The sequence below is a fragment of the Euleptes europaea genome, chromosome 18 (assembly GCF_029931775.1).
Source record: "Euleptes europaea isolate rEulEur1 chromosome 18, rEulEur1.hap1, whole genome shotgun sequence".
Classification (NCBI taxonomy): domain Eukaryota; kingdom Metazoa; phylum Chordata; class Lepidosauria; order Squamata; family Sphaerodactylidae; genus Euleptes; species Euleptes europaea.
In genome coordinates this window covers 21,224,176-21,239,348 of record NC_079329.1, presented here as the reverse complement: position 1 = coordinate 21,239,348, position 15,173 = coordinate 21,224,176, and the positions used below count along the sequence as shown (strand labels likewise).

General features: G+C 46.9%; 1 protein-coding gene across 1 annotated transcript in view; it reads left to right on the top strand.

Moving 5' to 3' along the window:
• The window catches only part of TRPM4 (transient receptor potential cation channel subfamily M member 4), a 47,664-nt gene that overhangs the window by 23,013 nt on the left and 9,478 nt on the right, over nt 1–15,173 (top strand). Inside the window, exons 15-22 of the mRNA XM_056864607.1 lie at nt 1,505–1,617; nt 1,802–1,900; nt 3,964–4,317; nt 5,683–5,815; nt 7,089–7,263; nt 9,141–9,309; nt 11,883–12,064; nt 14,306–14,438. Of these exons, the coding sequence (XP_056720585.1) occupies nt 1,505–1,617; nt 1,802–1,900; nt 3,964–4,317; nt 5,683–5,815; nt 7,089–7,263; nt 9,141–9,309; nt 11,883–12,064; nt 14,306–14,438 (1,358 nt within the window). The remainder of the gene's footprint in view (nt 1–1,504; nt 1,618–1,801; nt 1,901–3,963; nt 4,318–5,682; nt 5,816–7,088; nt 7,264–9,140; nt 9,310–11,882; nt 12,065–14,305; nt 14,439–15,173) is intronic.

Sequence of the window (15,173 nt, the reverse complement as noted above, 5' to 3'; positions counted from 1 at the left end):
TTTATCTAATCCAATTTGCTGTATCCTGTATCCATTGGCTTGTATGATTACAGACCAAACTGTGCTCTACTTGATCCATGAATACTGACCGCCAGGAAAATGCGAGAAAGGTGGAGTTCCTTGTCCATTCCCCCACCCTCCCATTGCCTCACCAGCTCTTTGTGATTGATGGTTCCTCTTGGGCGCATGGATGGCCCCTGCCCCCTTTTCGGGTTCATTTCAATGATTCATGAGCTCCACTTTAAAAAAAATTAATTTTCATTTATTTGATGTACCGAGTATTTATTAATCTTATTCGGCCTCCCCCATCTGTGGCTCCCTCTCAGTAACTGGCACGAGTTGTCTGCATAGAGTTGTAAAAATGGCCTGGGCGGGGGTTGGCTGAGCTGTTCCTTCTTTTCCAGTTGTGTTTTCCATTTAACCTCTTGCCCAACATGCTCGCAGAGGGGGAAGACTTGCAGTGCAATCCAAAGCAATTATTCCAGTCTAAATCCATCATAGACAGCCAGCGTGGTGTAGTAGTTAAGGTGTTGGACTAGGATCTGGGAAACCCAGGTTCGAATCCCCATGAAAACCTGCTGGGTGACCGTGGGCCAGCCACACAGTCTTAGCCCTGACCCTGGCTAGTATTTGGAAGGGAGGCCTCCGAGGAATGCCTTTCCTTTATCCCTTGATCCATTGACCTTGAGCAGCATAAATCTAATGTTTGAGGGATATAAGGACTGAAATAAATCTCGCCACTGACAATGTAGCCTTGGGATCCCTGTCAATAAAAAAGGCATTCTGTCGGAGATAGAGGCATTAGATTCATATGTTAAAAGGGGAGAGATATAATGTGATCGAAGTTCCTCATAAAAACGGCATTCCAAGAGGGCAGGAGCTAATGAATCGATAGAGCCAGAAGAGCAAGGACAGGTCTTGTCTGGGTATGGTATATTCAAAATCCTGCCCTGCATAACCATGGAGGGGTTAGCATTCAGTCTAGCTAGACAGAAGGCTCTAGAAAGACAAGGAGTTGTCAGATAGTAAGTATAAGCAAGCAAACCGCGTGGTGGTGGTATTCCGAAAAACTGAGATGAACAAACGCAGAGAAGCACGAAAAGTAGTGCTGTTATAATCAAGCTCTTTAATGCGCTTTTTAATTTTGGTGAAAGCTTCAGCCACGGAATACCAGGGTCGTGACGCAGAGGCAGGCAATGGCGAACCACCTCTGAACCTCTCTTGCCTTGAAAACCCCATGGGGTTGTCATGAGTCAGCTGTCACTTGACAGCAAAAAAACACACAAAAACATTGAAATCTTAGACTGGAATAACTCTGCATAGAACTGCAATAGAGTCCGTGTCTCCCTTGGAGAACTTGAACAAGACAAGACATTCTGTCTTAGAATTGTGGCGTGGATGAGGAAGGTGTTGCCAAAAAAGGCATTTTGGTAACTTTACGGTGCTAGCCAGATGAATAAGAGTCACTGAACCCCATTCCTCCCCTCTGTGTTCTCCCCCACAGTCTCTGCTCACCCAGAACTGGTGGGGGGAGATGAACCAAAGCACCCCTGTCTGGGCGCTTCTCCTCACCTTCTTCTGTCCCCCTCTCATCTTCACCGACCTCATCACCTTCAGGTGAGTATGCTGCTTGTTTCATTTCAGGGGGCTGACAAAGGGACAAAATCAGTCTTCCACAAGCTGGTGGAAGGTGCTTCTACTCCTGCAATATAACACGCTGCGTTAACTTCAGAACTGCTGCCTCTCGCTCTGCCGCATGGGGCACACAGTCATTTCACCCCCTTTTGTCTCCCCTTTGCAGGTCTATGGAGGATGACCCCCGACTAGATCCCTCCCAACCCATGGAGCTGGACATCCTTGACACGGATGTGAAAACTACCATCGGGGACATGCTGTCCGAGTAGGGGGACTGGCCATTCTCTTGGGACAGGGGAGGGGGAGAAGTAGGGTTGCCAGCTCCTGGTTAGGAAATACCTGGATATTTTAGGGGTGGAGCCTGAGGAAGGCGGGGTTTGGGGAGGGGCTTCAATGCCATCGAGTCCAATGGCCAAAGTGGCCATTTTCTCCAGGGGAACTGATCTCTATTGGCTGGAGCAAGAGATCTCCAGCCACCACCAGGAGGTTGGCAACCCTAGGGAGAAGGGCGATTTGTTGGTGGGAGACTGCAGGGGTGGGAGAGGTGAATTCTGCACTGTCAAAAGCTGTTCATGCCAGCCAGCCCACCCTGCCCAATTCCTATTGACACTTCTGCCCTAACAAAGTGGGGAGAGGCTGTGGCTCATTGGTAGAGCATCTGCCTGGCATGCAGAAGGTCCCAGTTTCAATCCCCGGCATCTCCAGTTCAAGGGGTGACGTGAAAAACCTCAGCCTGAGACCCTGGAGAGCCGCTGCCAGTCTGAGTAGACAATACTGACTTTGATAGACCAAGGGTCTGATTCAGTATAAGGAAGCTTCATGTGTTCATGTGTGTGTTCAAGTCTACTGAACAAACCCTCACTTTAGAAGAGCAGGCTCCCAGGAAAAGGAATCACTGTGAGTTGGCTACAACGGTTGCATCGCTAGGGAGGCAACAGCCTTCCTTTTTTTGTGGGTTTTTACATAACATCATTGTGCAGTCATCCATTTCCCAGGTTTCCCAAGGTTTTCCTATATGTATTCCCACACCTGCTTTGGGACAATCTTTCTAAGAAAATCATGGACAGGAAGATGCAGATATTCTCACCTTCCCTCTCACATCTGGTGCCATTTCCCTTAGGCCATTTATGCCTGGTGCTTAGCAGCGAGTTCCAGGCTGAATTGCCCAGCATATTTTTTTGTTTTCCACGGTGAACCGTCATTCAGGAAGTGACTGCGAAGCCGGCGCATACCTGTTTTGCGTTCCTTAAGAGCCCCTTTAACGCAACCTTTTGTGTTTGCTCTGCCCCGCCTCGAAGAATCCCCTCAAGGAAGCATGCAAAACCACAGCTGTGTGTTAGCTATGCAAACGGGAATTGCTAACGGCTATGCAAATAAGGAGCAGGCGAGTGGGGGGTGGGGGTAGAATTTTTCCTTTTGCATTGGGACTGTGAATAGTCATTTTAAAGGTCACATTTTTAAAAAGAACTTTGAGCGAGCTTCTAAATTGACCCTGCATAAATGGCCTTAATGCTTATTGTTTCCTGCACCCAATGGTGTTTTTTTTTAAATTGCCAGCTATTCTATTTTATTGATTTCAGATATATTGCTATAGTATCCTTACGTTACATTTTTTTAAAGCAGGCAAAAAGCACTCCAGTGGCCAGGATGGTGGGTGGTAATTATGGGTGTGAAGGGATACTGCAGGAAATCCCCTCCTTAAGTGGAAACTCTGTTGCCCCTGTAAATGCATTCACATTAACTGGGAGAGGGCATACTTTCTGCCTCCTGTGAATGTCAAGATACGCCTGAAACATGAAATCTCAGAAGCCAGAGGAGACACTCAATATGTATCTGTGCCTGGTATAGCACCTTAGATCTCTCCATCAACAATATATCTAATTCTCAACATGGCTCCATCTGTGGATACTTAAATCCAAAGACTGAGGCCATTGACAGACAATTCACTTCTTTCTGCAAACCTGAGAAAAGCCCCAAGTTTGCAGGAAAATCTGAAATCTAAAATCTAAGTGCCTTCCTAACCAGCGTTACCCCCTTCTAAATCCATTAAAACCAATTAGCTTAGAAGGGTGTGACTCTGTTAAGATGGCATGGCAAATTACTACCATTAAGAATCTGCCCTATTTCCTTACAGTCCCTGTAGTGCCTGGCACTGAACAGCCATAGCCAGAAACAGAATTGTTACAGACCATATCAGTTTCCACATGGAAATGCTAGTCTGTGTTTTCTCCATTCCCGTGGCAGCTCCAGTCACTGTCCCGGTCTTTCCCCTACACCCAAGGAGCGCTCCCATCTCTCTCATCCTGTTTGCTGTCTTTGTATCTGCAGGGACATGGATCCTCCTTCCCCACCATCCCCTCGCCGGTTCTGGCTACGGCGCTGGCGGCAGTTCTGGGGAGCGCCCGTGACAGCATTCCTGGGCAACGTGGTGATGTACTTGCTGTTCCTTTTCCTCTTCTCCTACGTCTTGCTGATGGATTTTGTAGCTCCGCCGGTCGGCCCTTCTGCCGCGGAGATTGCTTTGTACATTTGGGTCTTCACACTGGTCTGCGAGGAGGTGCGGCAGGGCTGCTTTGTGGGCTCCCAGCCCCTGCTGCAAAGGGTACGCCGATACCTGCAGGACACCTGGAACCAGTTTGATATCATAGCCCTGCTGCTCTTCATGGTGGGAGTGGCATGCAGGTGAGCATCTTCTCGGCTGTACAATAACAAGTGGGAAGGAAACGCACATTTTCCCTTACACCTGGGGAGGGGCCGTGGCTCAGTGGTAGAGCATCTGCTTGGCATGCAGAAGGCCCCAGGTTCAATCCCTGGCATCTCCAGTTGAAAGAACCAGGCAAGTAGGTGATGTGAAAGACCTCTGCCTGAGACCCCGGAGAGCCGCTGCCAGTCTGAGTAGACAAACGGACTTAGATGGACCAAGGGTCTGATTCAGTATAAGGCAGCTTCATGTGTTCATGTGTTCAAGCCAAGCTACCTGAATACGAGAACAACAGGGTGCAGATTTTCCAAGACTGTACCATTTCTGGCTGCAGATGGGGGGAATTGAATAGCTGAATCCTACCATATATTAAAGCAGATCTCCCTGCACATGGGTAATTAGCATGTCAGGGAGAAGACTAGGCTAAAATTCGTCTTCCTAATATCTACTTTCTAAGAGCAGTGAGATTTTTGCTAGAGGGAAACATCAACACACAGTTCTCTACCTGCAGTGATACAATCCCGCAAGTGGCCTTCAAAGCAGTTAGGAGATAGAGGGCTTTCCCGCATTCTCAGTTTCCTTACTTCTAAGTTCCTGTTTCTGGGGGGGAGGTTTCAGTTCTGCGCATGTTTTGCTTCCTCTAGTGGTCGACTTGAATTTTTTTGGCCGTAAAGTCACAGCTGACTTATGGCAACCCCATAGGGTTTTCAAGGCAAGAGACATTCTTGCCTGCCTCTGCGTTACACTCTTGATATTCTTTGGAAGTCTCCCATCCAAATACTTGCTGGGGTCAAGGCTGAGAGTGTGTGACTGGCCCAAGGTCACCCAGCAGGTTTCCATGGCAGAGTGGGGATTCGAACCTGAGTTTCCCAGATCCTAGTCCAACACCTTAACCACTATGCCATGCTGGCTCTCTCGATTTGACATAAAACAGCTTTGCGTCCAGCATAAAATCCTGCAGTTTAAATCAGCAGGGAGATATGCTCCATTAAAAGCTGTCTAATGTCAAATCGACCACTAGAGGGAGCAAAACACATGCAGAATTTACCCTCTCCCCCCACCCCCGAAGAAACAGGAACTTACAAGCAAGGAAAGTGAGGATGTGGAAAAGCCAGAGTTCTGAAAAAGGGTTTGGTGTGCAGACTCTCTCTACTCACGGCTGTTGGCTGCTAACCATACAACACACTTCAGTGCTGTTCTTTTAAATTTAAAGCACTTTGCATGGGATTTGGGGGTCTGGTGTTATTGGCTCTGGAGAGGTGGGAAAAACTTTTTTTTTTAAATAATGCAGGTAATATCGTTGCACTTCCTTTCCCCTGTTTCTTATTACACTGTATGCCCCACAGGCTGTCTCCTGAGTCATTTGAATCTGGCCGCACCATTCTCTGCCTGGATTTCATGGTCTTCACCCTTCGTCTCATCCACATCTTTGCTGTCAACAAACAGCTGGGTCCCAAGATGATCATTGTTGGCAAGATGGTGAGAGGGTGGATGAGAGGGGTGTAAAGCGAGTGAGCAAAAACATTGGTTTTCCGCATGTGCAAGAGGGCTTGGGTTCAAATATATGCGGAGTGGCTTTCTTTTAGGTTGGAGTACAGATGTGTGTGCAAAGAGCATGCAAAGGATTCTGGGCTAAAATGAGAGTCAGTTTATAATAAACAAAGTGTACAAGGAATCAGAAAATGTAAGCTAAGTATGTTTAGCCTGGAGAGGAGACGACTGAGAGGTGATATGATAACCATCTTCAAGTACTTGAAGGGCTGTCATATAGAGGATGGTGCTGAGTTGTTTTCTGTTGTCCCCGAAGGTTGGACCAGAACCAACGGGTTGAAATTCAATCAAAAGATTTATTGTCGAAGGCTTTCACGGTCAGAGTTCATTGGTTCTTGTAGGTTATCCGGGCTGTGTAACCGTGGAAAATTCCAAGACCACGGTTACACAGCCCGGATAACCTACAAGAATCAATCAAAAGAGCTTCTGGCAAAACATTAGGAAGAACTTTCTGACAGTTCGAACGGTTCCTCAGTGGAACAGGCTTCCTTGGGAGGTGGGGCAGGTGGTGGGCTCTCCTTGTTTGGAGGTTTTTAAGCAGAGGCTAGATGGCCATCTGTCAGTAATGCTGATTCTGTGAACTTAGGCAGATCATGAGAGGGAGGGCAGGAAGGGTCGCGTCGGTGTTTGGCTCTCATGGCCCTTTTCTTACATGCCCAGAGTAATGCCGATCGCCACTTTGGGGTCAGGAAGCAATTTTCCTCCAGGCCAGATTGGCCTGGGGTCCTGGAGGGTTCCCCCCTCCCCATCTTCTGGGCCTGGACTAGGGGTGTGTGTGGGGGGGTAGTTGTGAATTTCCTGCATTGTGCAGGGGGTTGGACTAGATGATCCTATTGGTCCCTTCCAACTCTCTGATCCTATGATTCTAAGTGCAAGCAAGTGAGCAGGAAATCTGGGGCCACACTTGTTTCTCCTTTAAAAAATATAGGTTGCATTCATGCTGCCCATCAAGACAAATCTGAGGTTCAATTTTTTGGAGCATATTTGTTGCACAGATTATTTCCCCTATGAGTGTTTCATTTTTTTTCATTCATCACATGAGCAACGTAGTTTCTCCTTGATTAATAGCAGGGATATTTGTCGGAAAATACCACTCCCCTTGTGAGATTATTTCGACTTTTTGTAAAGTCCATGTTGGGGAGGAGAGTCAAAGGGCCTCTCCTAATTAGCGATTGTTGCTCTGTCTATGTACCATCTACAGATGAAAGACGTCTTCCTTTTCCTCTTCTTCCTCGGGGTGTGGCTGGTGGCCTATGGGGTTACAACCGATGGGCTTCTGCTCCCACATGACCGACGTCTCCCCTGGATATTCCGCCGGGTCTTCTACCGGCCTTACTTGCAAATCTTTGGACAGATCCCACTCAATGAGATTGACGGTGCGTATGCTAAGGATCCCATTCTGAACTCTGGCGCTTGAGGAAATAGGATAAAGTATAATTTGGTGCCCTGACCTGGATGGCCCAGGCTAGCCCAATCTTGTCAGATCTTGGAAGCCAAGCAGGATCAGTGGTTAGCCTTGGTTAATATTTGGATGGGAGATAGGGTTGCCAGGTCCCTCTTCGCCACCGGCGGGAGGTTTTGGGGGCAGAGCCTGAGGAGGGCGGGGTTTGGGGAAGGGAGGGACTTCAATGCCATAGAGTCTAATTGCCAAAGCGGCCATTTTTCTCCAGGGGAACTGATCTCTGTCGGGTGGAGATCAGTTGTAATAGCAGGAGATCTCCAGCTAGTACCTGGAGGTTAGTAGGAGAAAAAGACACCACTATACTACTATCAGGAGATTAGGAAATCAGTACAGGGGCGACAAAAATGTACAATAACAATTACTGTTAAGTGCAACCACTATTTATCTTGTAGTGTCTAAATACAACTATACATTTAAACATACAGTGTTATGTACAAGCATACAAAAATAACAAGCACAACCAAACAAGTCCACATGGATGGTGACACAGACAATAACAAAAATATTCAACAAAAATGCAAGGTCTTTTGCTAGGTGCTGCATTCTTCTATAAGTCCCATGCAGGTCAGTGTGCAATTCTAGCAGAAATATCAATTTTAGAGGAGTAACTTGATGGAGGATACGGCCGTTTCAAATTCTTATGGGTAGAATTCTTCATCAGTCCTTCATATAGATTCCTCTTATATTGCACATCTTAAAGATTAAATTTCAAAATCCTGGATGCATGTTAGTTCCCGCGAAGGGTAGTTATCATTAAAGCAGCCAACCTGGAGGTTGGCAACCCTAATGGGAGACCAACAAGGAAGTCCAGGACTGCTACATAGAGGCAGATATTGGCAAACCACCTCTGAATGTCTCTTGCTTTGAAAAACCCTATGAGGTTACCATAAGTTGGCTGCAACAAGAAAGAGAAAGAAAGAGAAAGAAAGAGAAAGAAAGAGAAAGAAAGAGAAAGAAAGAGAAAGAAAGAGAAAGAAAGAGAAAGAAAGAGAAAGAAAGAGAGAGAAAGTTTTGTATAGGTTCCTGCTAGGGTTACCAACCTTCAGGTGACGCAGATTCGCCATCCGCTAGTACTGTCAGCCTATATGCCTTCTTGTCCGGAACATATGTTCTGTGGAACCTTGATGGAACGTCACAGGATTGCCTGAATTGACAAAGCACCAGCGAAATAGGACTCATCACCGGAAGCCTATTTTCCCTCTACTCATGGCATTCCAGGATTTGATATTTAGTCACTTCACTTACCTGTCTACACTGCAGGAACATGGTGACTTTTCTACACATGTAACAGGAATTTCCTTCTGTTCTTGGTTGTATTGTTTGTTTAATTTGTCATTACAAACATGTTGTTCAGCATTCTTTTGTAGTGCTTTTTGTGCCATAAGTGCCTACTCTTGCTTTGCTTAAATCCTTGTAAGGCAGTAGTGATTTTGTTTGATTTCCAACAACCTTCAGGTGGTGGCTGAAGATCTCCCACTATTACAATTGATCTCCAGGTGATAGAGATCAGTTCCCCTGGAGAAAATGGCTGCTTTGGCAATTGGACTCTATGGCATTGAAGTCCCTCCCCTCTCCAAACCCTGCCCTCTTCAGGCTCCACCCCCAAAATCTCCAGGTATTTCCCAGCCCCGAACTGGCAAACCTAGTTCCTGCTATTCTGGGGTATGATGCACCAGGCTAGCCTATCCACACCAGCTTATTTGGGTCTTTTGTGCCAGAGAGGTTGTTGTAGGGATTGCAGAGAACTGTGCCATAATGACCTTCGCCTTCTTCCTTCTCTCCCTGGGGCAGCTGCTCTGATTGCAGCGGCGAACTGCACCTATGACCCTGTGGCCATCTTGATGGAGGATGCACAACCGTGCACCAACACCTACGCCAACTGGCTGGTCCTCGTCCTCCTTGTGGTCTTCCTGCTGGTCGCCAACATTCTCCTCCTCAACCTGCTCATCGCCATGTTCAGGTAGGGCTGTTGATGGTGCCAGGTGCAAGTTGGGAAATACCTGGAGAATTTAGGGATGGAGCCTGAGGGCGGGGTTTGGGAAGGGGAAGGACTTCAATGCCACAGAGTCCAATCGCCAAAGCGGCCATTTTCTCCCGGGAGATCTCCAGCTACTACCTGGAGGTTGGCAACCCTGGCCATGTGGGAGATCTGACCACGGATCTCTGTCCTGATGTTTTCTTTAACATTAAAAGGCATGGGACAAACAGGGGCTATCAGGATTAGGGTTGGGGAACCGGGGGAAGGAGGGTTAATCTTTTCCCCCTGTGTTGTTTCCCTGGTTGAAACCTCTCCATAGAGCTTCTATTAACTTCATTAGGAGGAAAAAGACCTTCTGTTACTTCAGTAGAAAGAAAAAGACAGGCATAGCTTGTCTTTTCCCCCTCTACACATAACGGCAGCTGTAGGGAGAAATTTGCATTAGGGGAAATGGCATGCACTGGAAGGAGGGTTAACACTAGGGGTTATCATAGAGAGTCCAGTGTGTCGGCTGATGCACTGATGTCATGTCCGGGTTTTCAGGTGGGTGTTCATATTTACATGTAGTGCAATATCTTTACTGGCCTGCATTGTTTCTCCCACAGCCTGTACACAAGGACAGGTGGGAGGTGCCCAGCCGGCTGGTAGCAGGCTAATAGTGTTGTGCCAAAAAAAAACGTTATCCCAGGTATGTCTGATCAAAGGATAACGTACTGGAGATCAGGAGTTAGTTTTACAGCTATGCCGTTTAATGGTACCAATTTAAACAATACAAGCTGGGATCAAATCTCTCCAGCCGAGACCCCAGAGAGTCACACTGCAGAAAGAATCACATTTTCATTTAGCATTGATCAACCTTTTATACACTTTCTCTTCAATTCCTTCAATAATGATACTGTTCTGTTTTTCTCATGCTGTCATTCTTAACAAACGGTCTCTGTAAAGCCAGTACAAAGCAGTTCTTTAGCTGAGATGTGCAGTTCCCGTTACCAAGATAACAAGCTAGTGAAGCACAGGAAAGCCGGCACTGTTTAGCAACGTTGCAACTGAGGAATGTTTGTGCTTTTATGCAGACTATATCAATAGAAAGCAAGAGGAAAGAGAGGGAGAGAGGGGGGCGGTTTGACACACATTTATGTACATGGGTGTCACGTCTAAAAGGGAGGATTCCTGCACCTGTTTATGTACACAGGGGCAGTCTATAGTGCCACAGGTAAAATACCTTTATTTGGGGCACTTCATTGTGGGCACTTCAATAGCATGCCTGGTTAACACATACACCTTTCCAAGGTCTTCAGCCCTAAACTGCAACCTTTCTCATACACACAAATACACACTCTCTGATTACTTCTGAATGGTTGATCCAGTCACAGATCTTCAGTATGAGGTGTGTTTTGGCCCTCTGAGTGTGCAAAAACCCCTGGGCTCAAGCATGTGTAAAAAGTGGATGTTGGAGGAATTTAAGAGGGAGGCATGCACAGATGCAGCGCTGTTAGGCCTGGAGCTCACCAGTTTTTCCAGTGGCAGAAGAGGGAGGCAAAGCCCTCTTTTGATCACAGAGAAAAGCTATGCCAGCGTGGTGTAGTGGTTAAGAGCGGTGGACTCTGATCTGGAGAACAGGGTTTGATTCCCCGCTCCTCCACATGAGCGGCAGACAATAATCTGGTGAACTGGATTGGTTTCCCCACTCCTACACCTGAAGCCTGCTGGGTGACCTTGGGCTAGTCACAGTTCTCTTTGAGCTTTCTCAGCCCCACCTACCTCACAGGGTGTCTGCTGTGGGGAGAGGAAGGGAAGGAGATAGTAAGCCAGTTTGATTCTCCTTAAAAGGTAGAGAAAGTCAGCATAAAAAACCAACTCTTCTTCTTCTACATGGGATAGGGGCTGCATCAAGAAGGGGAATTGAGTGGAAAAGCTGATAGAATCTGTGGAGTTCAACTTGTCTGCCACAATTGATCGCCCTTTGCAATGTGAACAGCTGGGGAATGTTGGGAGTATTCAGAGATGCGCTCTCAGCTGTGGTGTAGTGGTTAAGAGCGGTGGATTGGAGTGGTGGGCTCTGATCTGGAGAACCGGGTTTGATTCCCCACTCCTCCACATGAGTGGCGGAGGCTAATCCGGTGAACTGGATTTGTTTCCCCTCTCCTACACACGAAGCCAGCTGGGTGACCTTGGGCAAGTCACAGTTCTATTAAGAGCTCTCTCAGCCCCACCTACCTCACAGGGTGTCTGTTGTGGGGAGGGGACGGGAAGGTGATTGTAGGCTGGTTTGAATCTCCCTTAAGTGGTAGAGAAAGTCAGCATATAAAAACCAACTCTTCTTCTTCTTCTGTGATGGAATTGTCAAGTATGTAAGGGAAAGCCCAAGATACAAACTAAGGGGGGGGGGGTGTGGGCAGGGGGGAAATGGAGAAAAAGTGAAGGAAGGCTGCTATGAGGAAGCATAGCTTTTGGCACACCTCTGCAGGAAGCAGGGTGGCAAGAGAGAAAAGCCAGAACGGTGTGGAAACTGCTTCTAATTGTCTAAGGGGGTTTCTATCTCCCACCCAACACAGTTACACGTTCGCCAAAGTTCAAGGCAACAGCGACATCTACTGGAAATCCCAGCGCTATAACCTGATCCTGGAGTATCACAGCCGCCCTGCGCTGGCCCCGCCCTTCATCCTCCTCAGCCACCTGCATCTTTTCATCAAGTACCATATCTGCAAGGTGCCGTCGGCAAAGGGGCGCCACTTCCGTGAGTGCCGTTTGGGAAAGGTGGGGATGATGGAGGAGGGAATTATAGCGGCGGCAGCGGCTGTTCTTTCCTGCAATGAGCTTCATGCAAGCAGGATTGAAGCAGAGGTTCTGCACAGCGCATAATATAGTGCTGACTTCCGTATACCAATCCAGCAGTCGTCTCCACAGGCAAAGCCCTCTCATTACATTGACTTGGAAATAAAGGAAGTCCCATTCAACAAAGGCCCTGTTTGTCCCCACAACTTTACTGTTAAATTTTAGCACATGAAGCTGCCTTCTACTGAATCAGACCCTGAATACCAGTTGCAGAAGATAAGGCCACCATTGGCTATTAGCCACAACAACTAAATGGAACTGCCATGTTCAGAGGCAATATACCTCTGAATACCTTTCCTTTCCTTTTATCCCTTAGAAGCTCCTTGATCAATTGATCTTGAGCAGCATATATCTAGTGTTGGAGGGATATATGGACTGAAACAAATCTTGCCACTGACAATGTAGCCTTGGGGTCCCTATCACTTAGTAAAAAAGGCATTATGTCAGTCACAGAGGCATTGGATTTGTATATTAAAAGGGGGGAAATATAGTGCGATCGAAGTTCCTCGCAAAAGCGGCATTCCAAAAGGGCCTGGGCTAATGAGTCAATAGAGCCAGAAGAGCAAGGGCAGATCCTGTCTGAGTATGGTATATTCAGAATTCTGCCATGCATTACCATAGAAGGATTGCATTCAATCTAGCCAAGCAAAAAGCTCTACAGAGACGAGGAGTTGTTAGATAATATGTATAGGCAGGCAGACCACGTGGAGGGGGTATTCCGAAGAACTGGGATGAACAGACGCGTCGAGCACAAAAAGTAGTGCTGTTACAATCGAGCTCTTTAATGTGCTTTTTAATTTTGGCAAAAGCTTCAGTTTTCCCAAGATCTGATAACATATCCTGCGAGAAGCCCAACAACGCCAGTTTCTCATCTTGGATTTTTTGCCATGAGGATTTAAAAGGGTCATGCTTCAGAGAAGCTAGGAACCCCTCAGTGCTAAAGCACAGTTTAAGATGTAGTTTAAAGGCAGCCAACCACGCCCTAGCTTCAAGTGACATTTGGCCAAACTCGGAACGAAGAGTAACGCCAGCAACACATCGAGGGGCAATTTGGTAATTCAGTAAGAACTGAAGCAGTGGACGATCTATAGATTCATTGATGACTGTAATCCAGATGGCAACACCAAAGAGGATAATTGGGGTAATTTTCAGGTTAAAAACCTGAATAGCCCCTAGAATATATTTGCCACCTTTGGTGTGAAAAAAATTGACAATAGCACCAACCCCAGGTTTAATTTTGTTGGACACTGCTTTTTGATGGGCATTCCAATTGAGGTTATGGGAAAACAGAATGCCAAGGTAAACAAACTCCTTGACTTGGTCAACCTCAAAGCCATCTAATACCCAGCGAAAAAGAGGCATTTTTCTCCTCTTAGTGAAGATCATAATCTTAGATTTATGATGGTTTATTTTAAGACCTTCCCTAGAGCAGTACTCAGAAAAAGTTTGCAAAGATCTTTTCAAACCAATTCTTGTGCGGGACAGGAGAACTGCATCGTCAGCATAGAGTAGAATCGGGGTGGGATGACTTGCAAGCTTTGGGGGGACCTCTGAATACCAGTTGCAGGAGGGCAACAATGAGGGAGGCTTTGGCTGTTGTGCCCTGCTGGTAAGCCTCCCATGCATCTGTCTGTCCTATGTGACACAGGATGCTAGACTAGATGAACCACTTATCTAAACCAGCAGGATAGCTCTTATTTTGCTACCTTATGGGTAGGATCCAGCCAGTATTTTCACTTAGTTCTTCTCCCTCCTCCAGATCCCGTCCCACATGACTTTTGTTCAGGCAGGTACCATGATACCCAACACAGCCCTTTTCCACAGTCCAAAAAGCTGGTTGGATCCCACCCCATGTTCTGAGTTAAGTCAACGAATGACCAGTTATTGTCTCAAGATCAGGTGAGAAAAAATAGAGAGGTCTAAATAAATAAATATGCCTCTTGGAGCTTCACAATTTCCTTGGGTTTTTACCAGCTTAAATAATTTGGAATCATTGGTAAACATGGCTACATCCCTCCAAACTGAAGGTCGTTTATGAATATTAAATAGCATTGTTCCTGATTCAGATTCTTCTGACTTGTGGCCTACATTATGCTTCTTCCAAAACTGCATGCAATTCTGGTTGTTGTTGTTGTTTTGACAGTTCTGGTACTTTCTGAGACCCAGGATGGACGGCTACTTACATGGGAGTCAGTGCAGAAGGAAAATTATTTAGTGGCTCAGAAACGGCAGACACGGGATTCTGATACAGAACGGCTCAGGCGAACCTCCCAGAAGTGAGCATCGGGGAATGGAAGGGAGCAATGTCAAGGGGAGGGCAGGTTGGGAGAGAGGACCGGTGTATAGGTGGAAGCTGCAGTATTTGGGAGGAAGCTGTACATCCAGTTCCCCACGCCATTGGAGGACTGTTGTCTATTCTTATCTTCTAAGAGCTTCTTCCAAAATGGCAGCGACTGAAAAGGAAGCTAGACAGCCAGGCTGGGGGAAAGAATTTGATGGAGGCTGGAATGGGAGAGAGGCTTGGAGAAACCCAGGGAACATGTAGGTTTCCTGAAAAAACATGCTTCAAGTTGGTGTGGGCGAGAGAGAAGAAGAAGAATTGGTTATTATATGCTGACTTTCTCTACCACTTAAGGAAGAATCAAATCAACTTACAATCGCCTTCCCTTCCCCTCCCCACAACAGACAACCTGTGAGGTAGTTGGGGCTGAGACAGACTGAAGAGAGCTGTGACTAGCCCAAGGTCATCCAGCTGGCTTCAAGTGTAGGAGTGGGGAAACAAATCTAGTTCACCAGATTAGCGTCCGCCACTCATGTGGAGAAATGGGGAATCAAACCTGGTTCTCCAGATCAGAGCCCACCTCTCCAAACCACCGTTCTTAACCACTACACCACGCTGGCACACATGGAGGAGGGGTGAAGCCCATGCATGGTCCAGATCTGAACTGAGCACTGCATGCATGGGAATTGAGGAGAACCTGCAGCCCATGACTGACACAAGATGGGGACCC